This window comes from Anabrus simplex, chromosome 6, assembly GCF_040414725.1.
Source record: "Anabrus simplex isolate iqAnaSimp1 chromosome 6, ASM4041472v1, whole genome shotgun sequence".
NCBI classification, from domain to species: Eukaryota; Metazoa; Arthropoda; class Insecta; order Orthoptera; family Tettigoniidae; genus Anabrus; species Anabrus simplex.
In genome coordinates this window covers 175,931,538-175,950,592 of record NC_090270.1, presented here as the reverse complement: position 1 = coordinate 175,950,592, position 19,055 = coordinate 175,931,538, and the positions used below count along the sequence as shown (strand labels likewise).

At 39.6% G+C, this 19,055-nt stretch overlaps 2 protein-coding genes across 2 annotated transcripts in view; both read left to right on the top strand.

The window, feature by feature from the left end:
• Positions 1-19,055, top strand: part of LOC136876268 (inactive pancreatic lipase-related protein 1-like) — a 343,437-nt gene that overhangs the window by 206,701 nt on the left and 117,681 nt on the right. The gene's annotated exons all lie outside the window — the stretch shown is intronic.
• The window catches only part of LOC136876267 (uncharacterized), a 136,021-nt gene that overhangs the window by 70,549 nt on the left and 46,417 nt on the right, over positions 1-19,055 (top strand). Inside the window, 2 exon segments of the mRNA XM_068228046.1 lie at positions 10,297-10,453; positions 16,689-16,792. Coding sequence (XP_068084147.1) covers positions 10,297-10,453; positions 16,689-16,792 — 261 coding nt within the window.

Sequence of the window (19,055 nt, the reverse complement as noted above, 5' to 3'; positions counted from 1 at the left end):
TGGCCGATTGACGCCTCTCTTGCCTTCTACCCAAGAAACAACCACGAATTTAAAGGCATGATGAGGAAAATGGCAATACGTTACTTCCCTGCTGGCATGCATTCAGAGACGTTGCCATGGTAACCTGTAGGTTCGTTGTCTCTGCAGCAGAGCATGATACTCGCAGAAAATAGTAAATTTCTCCGTCATTTGAAGAGTAAGGTAAATTATGAACATAACCAAAGTTGTTTATGATGAAAATGCGTTTCACATACGATCCACGGAGTCTACACAAAATCAATAGTATAAGCGAAAATGGAGGAAAACCGTTCTGGTTTTCCTATAAACCCCATCTATTCAAAGATTTTAAAATGATATGAATATCGAAACCTTCCTGATGAGTATAATCTAAGTATGAAGTTTGGTTGAGATCTACCCAGCCGTTTCGCCGTGATGGCGGAACAGAAAATCAGACAGACAGACACGAAAAATAAAAACCACCGATTCGGTCTTGAGTTGACCTAAAACGAATAAATATCTGAAAAAATGGCAAAACAAACGAAATTACAGACAGTGGACCCCCTACAACTTTATTTATATAGATTAACGTTTTTGTGAATCTACCGTGAAACTACCGTCGTCTTTTCATGATAGATTTCGAACGGTTCGCCCGAGTTCTACTGCCAAAATTGAGACTGACTCCTGAATAGAGATCGAGATCAAATAAGAACTGTATTTAAGTAGTTACCCTCTTCAAAACCAGAGCAGTGTGGTATTTTTTTTACAAGATGCTTTCCGTCGCACCGACACAGATAGGTCTTATAGCGACGACAGCCAGGAAGAGGCTAGGAGTGGGAAGGAAGTGGCCGTGGCCTAAGTGGTCTCATACACCGCTCATAGCCATCTCTGCATTGTTACGATTCAAAACTCTCTATCTACGTTGTTTTTCGATGTAACAGCATGGAATTTTGTAAACCAACAAAGGAGACGTTATAATTGCGTCTAATATCCATAAACTTGTTTTTAGTAGTATGATGAAAATATTTACAAAGAAAGAATTATCCAACTTTTTATGATAACATCTCACAAAAAACACGATTTTAGCAAAACTACTCATGATATTAGTTTGAATTTTATTTTCTGAGTAGCAAACGACATGTAGCCAAGGATGAACTAGTAAGAATGCTGTGGGACTATTACTAAAATTTCTACATATTTGTAAATTTCAGTTAGGTAAAAATACTGATTTTTCCTTCATATACCTATCAACATTTTATTGATTTTTTAATTGTTTTAATTATCTTAGTACATCCACTAGAACTTGTAAAAAGTAATGTACTTGCAAAGTTTCATGTCATTTGAGCGGTAAATGTGGGAGTTATCATGTTTTTTGTAACCGAATTAGCATTGAACATTGAACATTTATTGAACATAACAGGCGATTTCGCCCCTATACATGTTCACATACAGAGAAAAGGAAGAATAAACAATAGAGAATACAAATTACTAACTACTGCTACCGTCCGGCCGTGTCATCACCCTGGTGAGAAAAAGGCCGCCCTACTCATGATGACACAGCCGGCACTAACTATGGGGCCCTAAGGCGAAACCCCAACAATCCTAACCAGATGACAGTGCGTTTATTCTCACCATTCCATTGCAACAAACCACATCTAACTGGATCCACTCTCTTCTCCTATCCCACCTATCGCATTCTTCCCTTCCTTTGCTTATTTGGAGTGGGCCTTACCCACCCCGTCATTTTCCCTTGCCCATCCTCCCTTATCCCCCCCCTAATATGCATGAATGGCGAGAAAAGGCACCTGCCCTAATTTCATAATAATAATAATAATAATAATAATAATAATAATAATAATAATAATAATAATAATAATAATAATAATAATATACCACTCAGATCACCAAAAAAAGAAAAAGAAGAGAAAATTTTCGTATCCCCTGGGCATGTCATAAGGCTCGTTAGACACTCCGGAAACGTGAAACCCCTAAAGTAGAGCCAACACAGCAGTCATCCTCAGAGCCTCGTGCCATGCCCCTCATTCCGTAGAATTAACACCCCAGAATCAAGAGAGTAAAACTAAAAGAGAGAATCATAGTAATAATAATAATGAAAGTAATAATAATAGTAATAATAATAATCTATGTATAAGAGTATTATTCGTAACAGTCATTTGCTGTAGCAGTCTCTTACTCAATATTCAAGCATGCTCATCAAGTGTCCTTATTTCGTTCTGCGCTTTCGTCACTTTATTGTTACTGACCTACACCTAATCAATACTGCAAACAACACCACTCAGCATTTCAACACTTGCATTCCCACCAACTCTAACACAAACAGAAAGACCTTGCCTTCATGTAATCCCATATCATTACCCAACTCCCTATACTCAACTAAGTACACAACTCCTATCTTCCCTAGCTCATTTGAATCTTATCATACTATCCCCTTCCCTTATATACATAGGGGGGTAGAATAGTTATCTGTATAAGGGAAGGAGATAGTAGGTTAAAATTTTAATGGTTAGTGTATATAGGGACTGAGTATTTAGTTAGGGGAGTTGGGTAAGAGGACAGGATGGCATGGTCTGTTGGTTTTATGATATGTCAGTAATTGTTATTCATTGTAATTTTATTAGGTTAGGATGGTAACTATTTGTGAAGACTGAAATATGGTAAATAATTTGTGAAGGCTGAGACGTGGTAAGGGTGAAGTGATATATTTATTGTGATATTTGGAGTTGACGATGATTGGTAAGTTTTATGATATGTCAGTAATTGTTATTCACTGTAAATTTATCAGGTTGTGATGGTAATTATTTGTGAAGGCTGAAATGTGGCAATGGTGAAGTGGTATATTTATTGTTGATGTATATAAGAGAGAGGATAGCATGATAGTGTGGTATGAGATTGAGAGGTGGCATATGAAGCGATGTGTTGGTATTGAAGGGTAGCTGTATTAGCTTTTGGTTTGGTAGGAGGTTTATTTAATGCTAACTAAGTGAGTGTTAAGAGGGACAAGAGTTTTGGATGGTAGAGATTGGAATGTGGTGTTGGTGAAGAGATGGTATATGAGTGTTTGGTATTTTAAGGTGAAGATGGCCTGGTATCTAGATACGATTAAGGTAAGATGTGTCATACTGCTGAAATGAGGTGTTGGAGAAGTGGTGGTATAAAATGGTCGCAGTTATTGAGGACTATGGTTGAAATATGGTGAGAAGCGGTGTTAAGCGGTGTTATTTTGTAAATCTGAGATGTTGTAAATTTAGATTTAGTGGTGTATTGTGGAAGGTATATGAGGTGGATCTGGAATGGAAATTGTGGGTAAGAGGTGGTATCTGAATCCGGGAGTTGGTATGTAGATGGTTTATTTATTGCTGAATTAGTTTAGATTTATCGATTGAAACAAAATGTGGTGTGGGAGAAGTGTTGGTATAGGCGAAGATGGTTTGGTAATGAGATGGTTTAATTTATTGCTGAAACTTTTGGAGTTGGAGAGATGATTGTATTAAGTGCGGGTTGGTAAATATAGTGTATGATGGACTGAAGGGCAATTGCGGAATGTTGGTTGTTATGGTTTGGACAGAGAGTAAGTTAGAGGACAATGAAGATGACGTATGTGCTGAATCCACAAGGACACGTAATGAGTGGTGGTTGCGATAGCAAATGTAATGCTGAGCATGGCTTGGGTTTTAAAATGAGATTAAGCATGGCTAAAGAATGGTCAAGTTGCAACATGAGAGGTAGTAATGCATTGAAATAAAAGTGGTATTTAAGGTGAGTGTGGAGGGAGACCAGTGTTGAAATTTTGATTGTAAGTTATTATGATTTTCTGCTGGGTTAGGATTGTGTTATTTATTGTTGTGAACGTGGAGGACTTTTGTTTGTGTTATGGCTGGTTAGAATGTAAGTGCTGACTGTCGATGTTTTGGTATTGATCGGGAGTATGTCAGGGAAAATGAATGTGACGAAAGTTGCTGTAGGCATAAGGACAAGTGATGAGTTTGCTGGATCCTCGAGCCGAGGACTGCTACAGAATTGTTATCATTTTTGTTATTATTTATTCCTATCATTATTATATTTTTATGTATTATATTATTATTATCATTATTTTATTATTATTTTTAGTATTATTATTATTTTTATTATTATAATCATTAATATTGTGTCTTATTGCTTTGTGAACATGTAATGGGGCGGAAAGCCTGTTTGTTCATAAATAAATACTACTAATATACACACTCTTCCCATATACATACAAAACTATTCCACCCCCCTACTCCCTTGTCCAACCTCTAACTCAGTCTCCTTCATTTTACTCTCGCAGGCCTTTTTTGCCGCGCATAAATACCTGTTCAATTCACCCCCTTTTTCCCACTGCTTAATAATCCATCTCAAGATTGCTTTCTCATCCCCCCTTCCCAATATTTTCCGATGCTCTTCACTCAATAATACATGTCTTATCTCCCTCGTTTCCTCGCAATCTCTTAGCAAATGAAATTCATCATTCACTGCTCCACAAAGTATACATCTTGTCTTATCCCTCCCCTGCATCCAACCTGTATTTCCTTGGCAAACCTAACAACCACCACATCATTCCATATCGAACCGAATTAGCAACTTTTGGGGAATCAGCTTTAAAAGTAAAACAACAAAAACTGCTTTCATACTTCATTAAGTGCTCCAGCTGAGTATGTTGTGCCCTCCTTCTCGATGTTTTTGTTGCGCTGTTCGAGTCTCAGCCTTCTCCTTGTCCTCCATGCCTCCTTAGTGGACTCACCAAGATGCTTTTCTGCTGACCTCACCCTTTCAAAATCAAGTTGACCCAGTGCACTCCTAGCATGTTTCCCAACACCAACATCCAAATGTTTCAGTATTTCTAATTTACTGCTATTCCCATCATTGAATGAAACTAATGCATCAGCAGCAACAATTCTGATTATATTGTGATCACTATTACTGGTTTAGGGGCACACTGACCAAACCTTGTTGTTAAAAGATTCGTTCACATTTTGTGTGCGACCTTTCACGCATCTTCGTAGAAGTTCTGTAGTTACTAGGTCTTTGAAAATCGGCTTTACCTCCATCATAATGCTCATTGGGATTGGGTGGGGATGCCTGTAGTGCACTTCAGCTCCTTCCGCCTCAGCTCGGCGATAACCACACCATGAATCAGGGCCTGATGGACACATCCAGTTTTGTGGTTGAGTATCAGTTGAAGATTCATGATACCATATGGGCCAGATAGCTTTCCTCATTTTGTTAACATCATCTCTGTTTTCCCTGATGGCATTTCCGTAATACAGCTGCAGTTTATCAATAATAGCATCTGTTAATCTACCAGTGCCACCAATACCTTTGCCATCACTTAGTTTCTTGCCTGACTACTTCTTCTTCAAGTTTCTGAGCCTGGTACCCATTCTCTTTTGAACGTGGCCCACACATTCAACTTTTCTTATATGGATATCTGGACCGTATGGCTTTTGATGTCTCCATCCCCAATGTACTCGGTATACTTGACTTTATAATTTTGAAAGTCGACAAACTTGACCATATCGGTCCTTAATTGGTCCGTATTGACTCGTAATAACAATAACGTACAACGAGTGATTGTTTGGTCCGCCCTGTCAAATATCCAGTTTTGCGGTTGAGTATCAGTTCAAGATTCATGATACCATATGGGCCAGATAACTTTCCTCATTTTGTTAACATCATCTCTGTTTTCCCTGATGGCATTTCTGTATTCGAATAATTTATAAATTATAAAATATATTGACAGGGTGAACCAAACAATCACCCGTTGTACGTTATTGTTATTATAATTTTGCCCTGACCTGTTGAATATTTCTTGAAGTCCATTACATTCCATGCTCGCAACACTCCCCTGGTGGTTTGCTGAGCAAACATGTGTGTGTTTTTCAACCTTTGCCTTATGTTCTGGCCCTTTCAGTGCCCGTTTCAACTGCACGCACAAATTAAAATATGAAGACTTGACTTGAAAATCAATAACTTTGCCACTTTCTGCTCCAATTACCGACACAATACCATATCGTGATATATGCCTTCTAGTTTTTCAAATTCCATCCCCAGAAACAGTGATTTCTCGTCTTGATGGGTCATCAGATAGATTTATTTCCTCTTCCACAGCATTCTTCATTGATTCGTTGGCCACAGATAATGTTGCACTAAGAATTATGTTAACAGTCAGAGTATATGCCATCTGTTTTACTGGTGGTGGCAAGTCCATAATACCACAAAACATATTTGTTAAAACCTGCCCGAGACACCTCATGGAATAAACTATTCTCCGATTGATTTCCGGCCCATTGTATTTACTTCTTGGAGAACTAAAGAACTGCTTCTTGCCTTCACAGACAGCACATTGAAAATTAAATGTACTTGCTAAACCCTGCACTGAAGTTTCAACTAAAGTGATCTCATTATGACACACTTTACAACTTACATATTCAATGACAGCTTTCATCAAACTGGGTAGATGGATAATTCTGTACCCTACATCACTGTTACACTCACTGTCGTCAGGACGTAATGATGAAAAAGGGCTAACCTCTAAACCTAGCTTCTATCAGAAGCACTTTTAGGTGTTTCAGAACTCTTAGGGGAATTTTTATCACCCTGACGTTTTGAATACCGATTACCGTGAAAAGATCCTCTTTTACAACGAGCTACGCTCCTTTTCTTATTCATAGTGCACCAATATCACACAGAGAGCACAAATCAAAGCAACTTAGAACCACGTGACAGGTAAATCAAAACGAACAATACACAGTCGCCAAGGAGTAATTAAGAAAGCAACCTTCTTTTCCATAGTTACCAGAACATCTCCGTAGTAACCAGAACACACAGCAGCCATAGTTAGTCCAACAAGATTGAAACGATTCACTGAAAAAATTCCTGAAAAATATATCTGCTTGTCACGCCACGCCCACTCAGCTGACAGAACAGCACATAGTATTATTAAAACTGCAATAACTCAGGGAATTATGAATATTTTTTAATAAAACTTCGTATGTATCTTCAGAAAGAAAATGTCTTTCAGATGAGACCACAAACAAAAGATCGATAATTTTCTAATTAAGTGGAGTATTTGCCTGCTGTGAAAATGGGAATCCACGGAAAACCATCTTCAGGGCTGCTGACAGTGGAGTTCGAATCCACTATCTCCCGAATACTGGATACTGGCTGCACTTAAGCGACTGCAGCTATCGAGCTCGGTACAGTATGGTACGGTATGCAACAGACTCTCTATGGATATTTTCATTCTGGAGACCCAATTAACTATAAACCAACGAGAACGACGTTTATGATCAGGCAGCCCAACTTTAACGACACAGTACTGAGGGAGCTTCGATCATGATGTCACTACCTTTCGCGTGGACGACAACAGTGTATGCTGTTGGGACTGTAGACAACAGGATATTAATTTGAATAAGGCTATTAATACCAATATAGTTGGGCCGTTATTGGACATTCGGAACAAATACTTCAGGTTCCCTATGAGAAACAACATCTACACTAGTGTCCAAAAGTTAACCATAAGTTACGAATAAGCAGGGCAACAGGAAGTAGACCGTAAATTGCACGCCATATGCACCTACCAACCTTACGTGTACGCTCTGTATAGGAAAGGATTGTTCCCTACTTTGACTAGCGGCGTAACTGCAAGGTAAACACAGTCAGTGCCTGCGCTCCATACTCCCTCAGTCGTTTTAGCCCTGTTATAGTGTGCTGAGTGTAACCTCGTGGTGAACGTGACAACATAATTGCACAACGACGCCGTTTGGATCCCGTTTTGCAGGATAGAACACTCGGCCACCTGGAAGCAGGCCAGACACAGACCGAAGTCGCTGTATCCTTAAATGTGCCACGAAGTGTCATTTCCAGGCTTTGGAGAAGATTTCGAGACATAGGAGATGTTAGTCGTAGGCCGGTACCAGGTCGACCAAGGGTAACCACCCCACAGCATGACCGATATCTGGCCTTAACCGCCCGACGTAATCGGAGTGCACCTGTAAGACGAGTGTCAGCGGAGCGTGCAGCCGTCTCAGGAGTTGCCGTTTCCCGAAAAACTGTGTACCGGAGGCTCAGAACAGCAGAGCTGTTTGCCCGACGTCCAGCGTTGTGCGTCCCGCTCACTCCAGCACAGAGACGGGCCCGTTTACTGTGGAGCCGTCAACATCGAAACTGGACCATGAATGAATGGAGGCATGTGCTCTTCACAGATGAATCCCGCTTCAGTTTGCAGAACGATTTCTGTCGCACATTCATCTGGAGAGAACCGGTTAGCCGATAAAACCACAGAAACATCGTGGAACGGGACTAGTATGGTGGTGGTGGTGGTGGCGGCATCATGTTGAATGGCCGTACGGACCTGCGCATCTTCATGGGTGGTTCGAGGAACACTGTTAACGCTCGGAGACACAGGGATGAGGTACTGAGACCACATGTTCGACTTTTCAGACGTGCGGTTGTTCCAGACTTCCTCTTAATGGACGATAATGACCGATCGCACTGCGCTTCTCTAGTGGATGAATTTCTGGCTGGGAAAGACACATTCATCGCATGGACTGGCCAGCGAGGTCTGCGGATATGAACCCTATAGAACATGCCTGGGATGCATTGGGGAGGCGAATTGCATCCCGTCAGAATCCACCAAAGACCCTCCAAGACATTCGCATTGCCCTTTCGGAGGAATGGGATCGACTGCCACAAGAGCCCTTGGACCATCGGATAGAGAGATTGCCACGTCGCTGCGAAGCATGCGTGGCCGTTAGGGGTATCAATACACCCTATTAACAGCATATTTTGTTGTGGAAGGCATTGCCAAGTTTTGTTAGTTGTTGTCAAAGGTTACCTTAGCTATGGGAACCTTCCTAACACAGTTTTTCTCGGAAAGTTGTGTGAATTATGGTGTGTATGAGTCAGCTTCCGTTTGTTCAGCAATCCGTCTGACATTCCTATCAGGCGGTATGACCTCGTTTGGTGATTATGCTTAACGTTTGGACACTAGTGTATATCATAAGGCTATAAAACAAGCAAAGCGAAGACTTCTTCGTAAAGGCCGTGATAAACCTTGGGGAGTGGAAGATAAAGGCTCATCAGCAGGAAGGATAGGGTTTATAACTCCATGTCCTAACGTCCTTGCCTGCAAGAATTAACCTAGTGTTCATTTTTGGTGTAGGTTGAGTGAACCTCAGGATTCAGTGCCTCTAAAGGAGTATAAACTTCGTTTCTAAGTTTGTGGCCACCCGAAGGGGAATCAAATCCACGTCCTTCTAAGTGAACCGAGGATTCCTTTGCCACCCGGGTTATGCAGCTCCAATAAGGCTACATGACAGGTCGCAATTGGAATTCCTGCATAAAAATGACGGATTCTATATCCAGAAATATATTTCAGAACAGTGGTATTCAAAATTTTTTGGTTGGTGAACCCCCAAAATCCACTTATTTTACCTTCGTACCCCCGAAGTACGAGTATACTGTGATTATACCAGAAAGAACATCCTGACACAATGAGATATTCAATCGAAAAGCCCACCCCAGCAAAACCTGGAATCAAACAAAGGTCACCGAGATGAAGGTGAGCCGTTACACCACCCTGATACCCAATAATAACAATAATGCAACCTATATATTTCGTCGTTGGGCAAAAGAAACATCGTAACTACTTCGGAGTTAAGTTCGCAGAAGTCGAAAACTGAGCGGCCAGCAATGGCCGGCGAACTTTTCCAGGAATTTTCATCGCTTAACGATAGCCCAATTGTTCGACCATTGGAGTCTTCTGTTACATTCTCAGGCAACGCGGCAAGGTAGATGGAGAAACGTGGTTTTCTCATGTGTGGAAGTACGAGGTTTCATTGACTAGGAACTATATGTGCACAAGTATAATTATTGATGTAACAATTACTATTGTACTATATATACGCTGGTATTGAAGGGAATGAGTGGATTTCGAAACAAGAAGAGTAATTTTTACGTACCTAGTCAATTGGAGATGTAAACTGACACATATTTTGGAATTAATAGTTCGGAAAGGGAACTCTGTGTAGTAGTAGAAAACAACACTAAATCAAAAAAAGTTTTTTATTGAAAATGAGCAGGCTCGGATCTTTTCTGAACTGGTCACTGAAAACAAAAGCTACGATACATTTGCGTATCCCTTCAGACGACCCCGCGTACCACACTGAATATTACTGTTTTAGAGTATAGAGAATAAGGGAAGTTAGTAAGGGATATCATACAATGCAGCATACTCTCTTTAATTTCCATACCTTTCAGAGAAACAAAATACAATAGCGCTATATTCTACTCTCATGGGAGCTATTACATACCGCAAGACTTCAACACGCAGCTGAAAAACTACATCATTGTCCACGGCTACGCCGGCAGCAGTCGTGGTCCTGACCTTCAACGTTTGAAGAACAACCTACTAGAGGTAAGTTTGAATTTTCATAACTATACTTAGGATTTGTGTATGCCCTTCTTTGTAAACTTTGAATTTTTATCACATATATTATTATTTTAGATTAGGCATACGAAAGTAGAAACTATGTTCGGCTGCATTTCTGTTTGTCAATTCTTCTTCTTCTGCTTGCCGTCCACATATAAAAGAAACGCGACACCTGAAGTGTTACTCCGTCAAAAATAATAATACATAATTTCATTAAATGACACAAATCTGACAGCAAAACGAAGTCGAAACTGAAGGGCAGGCAACCCAAAATTCGTCACATAAAACACCTTCATCCGGTAGCTGAGGCATTATTAGTATAAGAAGGTGCCGGGCTGATGGCGTGGATAGGGAAATGACCAGAGCATAAGTTAAAGCACTAAATTTTGAAATTAATTTCTTTCTTTTTTAAAGCAAATAGATAATCTAAATAAGCAACAAGAAATAACAGTTAAAGAGCTCGTGAGCTCGGATAACAAGTCCGAAAATCAGGTACAATAGAGAAAAGTATAGACACAATAATTTGCAAGGGATAAGCAATATATCTCTGAAGGTACACTGCTCCTCTCACTTACATCTTCTAGTAGTTTGTGCTTCAAAGGTTAATATAATCCAGCCTCTTGGAGGCACAAGTTTCTTACACAATCTTGCTTGAAAAACTTCAGATAATACGTTTACTGCCATTTCTGATCGACAGTCTGTTACACACTCGTCTAAATGGCCTTAATGTAAAAAATAAAAGGTTTAAGACGATCCGCCATGAACAAAAGTCTACGAGGAGAAACACTAAAATACTAAATCGGTTTATGGCTCGAATTTGCAGAGGCTAAACCTATACTACAGAGGTTTGACTAGATGCCAAATCTTAAGTACCAAATCAGTGTGAAAAATTTAGATGTTTAGAAAATCTTAATCACCCGCATACTAAGTTGAATGGGAATAAACAGACGATGAACTCTCTTTATTCCCTAAATTACATGTTTCCCAGCAGGATATTGAACAAAGTCCTCAGACGAGCAGAAAATGTACATTTATACAGATATGTTAGAAACTTACATTAATCAAAGAAGTTTGAAACCTTCCCCTCAAGTCACCTGCCTGGGGCTATCACATGTTAAGAGATGTCTGCTATTACCTTGAGCTGTTGGGCCTTCCGAATGCGGGCCTACAGCCCCTGACTCCTATTACACGTACACACACTAGACCGGAGTGATCAAAATGGCAATACGTGCCTAAAGCGCCCAGCTTTTATAGTAGCTCGGAGGGAAAACTTCCAGAGCTCTATTGAGCGAGGCAGAATGCCTGCACACAAAATCCCCGATTGGTTAATAACTAAAGAAGAAGGAAGACGTAGGAGTGTTGACAACAATAGCATATGAAAAAACACAATCTACAAAACTTAAGGTTGTGACGTACCCACTCTTGCAAACTGATGTGCGACAATATGTGACGTACCGGGTCACCTTAATTCTTAATTTTAATATCAATAAATTCTTCCTCATATACTTCTCCATAAGCAATACCCCATCGGCGCCAGCCTTCAAACTTATGGCTTGAAGACAATAGTTAATTAATAATAATAATAATAATAATAATAATAATAATAATCATAATAATAATAATAATAGGTAATGAGACTAAATACTCCTGCAGGAACACTAAACATTAAATACACACTAACTTGGAAATTAAGGATCGTTAGTAAGAATTTCTGCAATAACTAATTAAATAACTGTTTATTAGGATGAAATAAACTGAACTGTTGCACGGAGACTTGCAGTACTTTGTAATTTATGCCATTAGCTCACAATTTGTAGACTCTGTTATCTGGACACGATCTGTGTTAATATCTGATGTTTGAGGGACATCTCGTGCTGGCGTCGTCATCTTTCGTTGTAGGTACCAGTCCTATTTCTGATTCGTGCATAGCTCACTAATTGAACAATTACTTTCCTGACTTTAACACATCCTACAATACTCCTTACATAAAGTTGTAATGAATCCTAATTTCAATAGGAAAACCACCTTGGGTTACGTTCATGGAGAGAATGCACTTGTATTCTCTTGTATTACAGAATTGTAGCGTAACTAAATACATAACAAAATTTCTTCTGTCCTATACCAGTCAAAACCGATCTCTCGTTGACTTTAACTCTCGTCATTGAAATAATCAGGTCTCTATGAGAATAATTTTGAGTAGTGCTCTACTAAGGTGCGAAGTGAACTAAGTTAAGATCTTCAGCAGTTAAAGCCTTCTCCGATGTCAAGACGTACAGCCCTTCTCCGATGTCATGATAGAATAGATTACAATTGACCGATAGAATTGCCCTCTCCAGCTCTTGTCTTGGATGTACATAGGCTCCAAAATTTCCTTCCATGTGCCATATCACATGGTCCAGTAAGATCTGATGTACTATCCCATCTCCTATCCATCGTTGTATATCCATTATCTTGTTCCGTAACATCCATTCACATAGGTTGAACTTTCCCGGGCAATCAAAGCGTCATGTAGTGAACTTCGAAAAGTAGGCGTTAACAAGGCTTTAACTGTCTCTTCAGAGTATGGAAGGGGTAAGAACTCTTGCAAGCTTGATGACGTCTTTTTCCTGGTAAAGGGCTAAAATTAGTATGGTGAGTCCGGTCACCTGACCTCAGCTACTGGAAATTTACTCCAAGCTATTTTATTACGAGTGATGTTGTAATACCTTACTGAAGAAGTCGTTCGTTCAGAATACGTTATAGCCGTGATACAAAGAAATGATATGATGATGTGAAACGGGTGACTAAAAACCCTATATATAATCAGAATAATTAAAATGACCTACCACTAATTAAATATATACATCTTTCCAATTAATTACACAGTTCGATAAATTTTTTTTCTTCTGATGTTCCAAACATCACGTTCCCCCTCTGGGCCGAAACATGTGGCACTTCAGTTTAGGGCTCACACCTGCACTCTGCCACTTACATTTCATTTGTGTTTACACTTGTGTGTAAAGCAGCTCTACATTCCCTCATTGCTCAACATAGCACATGAAACAATATTTTGCTATAAAAGCTAGGCGCTTTAGAGCCGTGTTGCCATATTCATCGCTCCGGTCTTGTGAGTGCGGCGAGTTATTCGGAGGCAGGGGCTGCAGGGCGGCGTTCGGAAGGCCTAACTACTCAAGGTAAGGACAGAAATTTCTTAAAAATAATAGCTCCAGGCAGAGAGCTTGAGGGGACGGTTTCAAACTTCTTTAATTTTATGTAAAATCCTCATTTAAGGCTTTAAATGATGATTTTCGGCAAGTTTGAGTACTATGTTCAAATCCCTGTTGGGAATCATGTAAATTAAGGAAACAAAGAGTGATCACCCTCTGTTGACTCCCATTCAGTTTGGTATGGGGTGACTAAAACTTTCTAAAAGTCTAAATTCTTAACACTTTTTCTGCATTTAATATTCCTCGTTTCGTCACCACTCCGTAGTTTAGGCTCAGCCTCTGCAACTTCGGGCCATTACCCCATTTAGGTTTTTAACTGTATTTCCTAAAAGGAGTGTTTCGCCTTCTAGCCTTTTGTTAATGACCGATCGTATTAAACCTTTTATTTTTTCATTAAGGCCATTTAGAATGGTCACTCATTGCCCCAGTTTATTGGATAATTCTTTATAGACGATGTGATAGTACATATATCACACCCGCCACTATATGTAGAAGTGAGAGATATAGTCAGTATTCGATTTATTATTATTATCATTATTATTATTATCTGTATTATTATCTGTATTTCAGTTGTATATTTTGTCATTAGTATTTGTAGCTGGGAGGTCTCCATATGTTGTATGAGTAATTTGTTTGATACAACGGCTGGGTAAACATTGCTATATTGAACTTGGAAAATTTGGATGAGTCATGTGTATATCCCAGTGTCTGATGAGATGGACTTGTTGTTGTAGTCGGAAAGTTCTATGACTCGTGTGAAACACCCAAGTCCGTAGTCTGTTATTGTCTTGGGACCAGGAAGAGTTTCAGGGCGTGGTCTTGACTAGAGGATCTACTCATGATTTGCTGGCCAGAATGAATCCAGACGGATCATGTGAGAGGAAGGTGAAGGCTGAGCTCTAAATATGAAGACACGATACGGCGAGTGGGAGAACACACTGTACGGGAATGAAGTAGTACTGACACGCGATACGGGAGTGAAACTGGATATACGGAAGTGGAGTGGCACTGCTGCACTATACTGGACTGGACTTCCAACGTTTGAGGAATATAGTCTTTTTATGTTTGTGGAACGTGGCTGACCTACAATTGTGGAGTGCTTAGGTACTAAGTTTTGTAGCACTTGTGGCGGTCTGGTATTACATGTTGCTGAAAGCTGGGAGGCGCTATATCTCACACTTTCCATAATTTATGTTCAGGAACGACAAGCGTGTGTTGCTCAAATGTATATATCTTTAAAACAAGTGTTAAAGTCAGTGAACACAGTATTATGGGGAACAGTATATGTGTGATATAATAATTGCCGATTATGAGAATCGGCAAGTCGTGTTGATACAGAGACAGTGAAGGGTTCTTATCTACATATATGTACATTGTTCAACGGACTAACTACAATTAGTGGCTTAATTCTCGCCTTCGTTTTCTCACTGCTTTCATTGTTGTTGTTGTTGTTTTTGTAAATATGGAGTCTTCCAGCAATGTTTTGTGTGTGTGTGTTATACGTATATTGTGGTGTGTTGATGAGGTGCTCATGCAAGGATTTTATTGAGAATATAGTTAGTTATTTTAGAATTAGTGGAATTATTGATGAACCTAGGTGCAGTTCCCACCTATTTAGTTGTTTTCAGAAGGTTAGGTAAGGCCTGGAGCAGATGGACCAGTACGCAGCTTTTATGTACACGCTCTGGGAGATATAGAATTATCACGGTATATCTAAATTCGAGGGATCCATTCTGGTGAACTCTGGCGCCCATACTACGGACATTTCGGTTAATTATTTTTATTAAGTGTTTGTGTAATGTTATTTACTCAGTCATTTATTTTATTACTATTATTATTAAGAGTAAAGTTACAAATTGCACCCAAGTGTGGGGCAATGATTATAGTTAATTATTATTATTATTTAATGGTATTCACACATAGTTACAACGACTGATGAGCAGCAGTGAGTGTAAACACAGTATTTGTAGTTTGTCAAGCATAACCTTGTAAGAAGCTTGTGCTTCTTAGAGGCTGGACTGCAGTAACATTCGGAGCTCAGTCTCCTAGAATGTAAATGAGTGGAGCAAACATGCTCTTGTAAATGTTTAGAGCTATATTGCTCATCCCTTTTAGATTATCGTATCGATAATGTTCTCTAGTTTGTACCTGAGTTTTGGACTTATAATCCGCTGTTCTTATCAGAGCTGACGATCTCATTTGTTGTTGTTTGTTCAAAATCTTCTATCAATCAATTTTTAAAATAAAAAAGAAGAAGGAAAGAAATAAAATTTCAAAATTTTGTGCTTTAACTTATGCTCTGGTCGTTTCCTTGTCCGCCCATTCACCTCGGCCCCTTCTTACTCTGTTCCACGATATTTCCGTAACAATTATTATTACTACTATTATTATTATGATTATTATTATTATTATTATTATTATTAATTATTCACTAGTTGGAAATAAACCCATTTAGGACTACGCAAAATTCTTATTGGTATTTTTTTTGCCTTCCTTTATGCCAACATTTCTTTCGTTATTCTGCCGTGGGTTTCTTTTCTCTCTTCGGTCCAAAGTTGTTCGTTGTTTTCTTCGGTTTACCCTCTTGATCAACTTGCCATTTGTGAATTTTAGATCTAAATATCTCCCTGTTTCGGATGTATTCTTGTGTGAGTGTTGCCAATATAACGTCATTTTGTATTTCATAGTCAGTTTTGGCTTAACCCCTATTTTAATATAATTCGACTACATTTTGTAAGTCTCTCGGAGTTCATTATTTTCATGTACCGTAAAACTTATTGTGAATCTTCTAATGCCACTGTGAAGTTTCTGGGTATTATTTGATTTCATCATTGTATCAGAAAGTTTATTGTTCGTCTGTGCGTTTTGAGCCAAGTATTTTCCTTTAGATTTTGGGTTCCTTCTTCAGAATGTTTTTAATGTTCACTTTCCTGCTGAAAATTTGAGTTTCCGATCCATAGAAATATTTTAATTTAAATTATTAAAATTATATTATCATCTGAATTTCTTGACAGGAGGATGTGAACGTGCTGATGGTGAATTGGGGAACACTTAGTGGTCCGGAGAACTACGCTCAGTCTGTATCGGACACCAGAGTGGTGGGAGCGGTTTTAGCCAGGTGAGTAACTGTAATCTTCAGTGATCCTGAGGTATCCCGGACTATTATGAGCAACCCGAATGGGGCATCTGACTGGTAGAAGAGTGCTCTTCTTGTAGCACGCTAAAAGAAGTAGGTCGTCGGTTTGTGTGGATAAAATGGTAGAGTGCTGGACTTCCAAGCCCAAGTTGACGAGTTCGAACCCAGATCATCATTTAGAGATTCTCAAGTATGCCAGCCTCTTGTCGGCAGACAAAATTCCGGCACCTTGACGTCTCCGAAAACCGTATTTTTTTACAAAATGCTTTTCATCGCACCGACACAGATAGGTCTTATTGTGACTATAGGATAGGAAAGGGCTACCGTACTCTAGGAGTGGGAAGGAAGCGGCCGTGACCTTAATTAAGGAACAGCCTCAGCATTTTTTGCTGGTGTGAACATGTAAAACCACGGAAAAAAACAATCAGAGCTGCCGGTGGGGTTCGAACACATTGCCTCCCGAATGCAAGCTCCCAGCTGCGCACCCTTAACCTCATTGCCAACTCGCTCGGTGAAAACCGTAAACGTGCAGGGCGAGTCCTGCAATGATTGCCGTCCTTTCTGCATCTCGCGTACCGGTAAACTAGAGCGTATTTACCCTCACACCGTTTCCATACGCCCGTAGAAAACCGAACATCGATGAATGGATAATCAGATATGAAAATAACAAAATTCACCCCATAACAGTAAGTGCTGAAATTGCTCTCCATCAACCTGCAGACAAGCATTGTAGCATGTGATGATATTCCAGTTCACTTTTTGCAATTCAGCCTCATTAATTTTCAAAATGTATGTCCAAATTACATTTCAAAATCTACAGCACATGAAAATACGCTGTTCAACAGTTAATTCAGGAACCATGAAATGCAATAAACCGATCAGTTATTGCCGTATAAGAAGCGACCACGTTGTACGCTGTACGGCAACTTATCGCAGCCTAGATGAGCTATACGGGTCAGACGGCTATTGCTCATCCACTTGACCAGAGACGGCACGGGGAATAACGGGCAACTTTACTGAGGCTCACACTGTAGTTAATAATATCGTCATAGGTTGTACGTCCCATTACGAAGTACAACAATAGTATAAGGTAAGGTAAGGGTTGTTCTGCCCGAAGGCAGGTCCGAACCTCCGCAGAGAAACAATAGTATACTCCTTGATTAAATAATTCGTACGCATTTTAAATAAATCTATGATTTTATGCTCCAATAACTACTTTTACGGTTTACAGAAAGGAAATTTTGTCCTGAAGGAGTTTTTCACGTTTCGATGAATCCAGTGACATGAGGCTGTCGTATTTGACCAGTGTTGGAACCCACCAACGTGATAATCTGGGCTACTGTAAGTGGAGTGATTTTGCATAAGTTTACTGGTGCGGGAATGGTTTCACATTTATAACTCGTTAATACCACGAGGACAGAGGAGAAATGACTACTTTATGGTGACCGACAGCGTCCTTTTGGAAGATGACAGAAAAGAAGAAAATCAACTTTGAAACTCATTAAGTTATTCAAATTTCCTTCGAATATTGTCATTCCAAAATTTCCTCGCCGATTATCGTATTCCCGATTGAATCCTTATTCCAAAGCATGTGTTTGGTTCAAACATTTCACGTCTGATAACAGTATAAATCTTATTTCGCAGGTTCATTGTGCACTTACGTAAGGTTCTACACGACGATCTTTATTTCCATCTTATTGGTCACAGTCTCGGTGCTCAGATTTGTGGGTACGCCGGGAAGGAATTGAAACGGCGAGGATATCATCCAGTGGAGAGGATAACAGGTGAGTCTCTGAGACAAGACCTCAGTTACATTTGTCCCGTTCTATAACGTGTGAATGTTCGGCTTCTTGGTTAAACGATCAGCGAAGTGCTCTTCGGTTCCGAGAGGCCTGGTTTCGATTTCCAGCCGGATCGGAGATTTTATCATTAAATGGCTCGGGGACTTCATTTTTCTACTGTCCCCAACATTGCCGCAACTCGCATACCACTAGCGTTTCCAGATTGTGTTTTTTCCTGTATTCTTACATTTTTACTGTTAATTTAGCCTTGCGTTTTTTATTTCCCCGTATAGGACTTTCCTCCTTTTTCAATATTTGGCGCTGGCTTATTGTAGAACCCATAACAATTCTTAAAAATACACATTAATTTGATTATTACCTCTGCTATCATTGCCTCAGTTATGCTAGTTTGGATTGCGGCAATAAATTGATGTCGTGTGTATTCGCAGATTCAGACACAACTT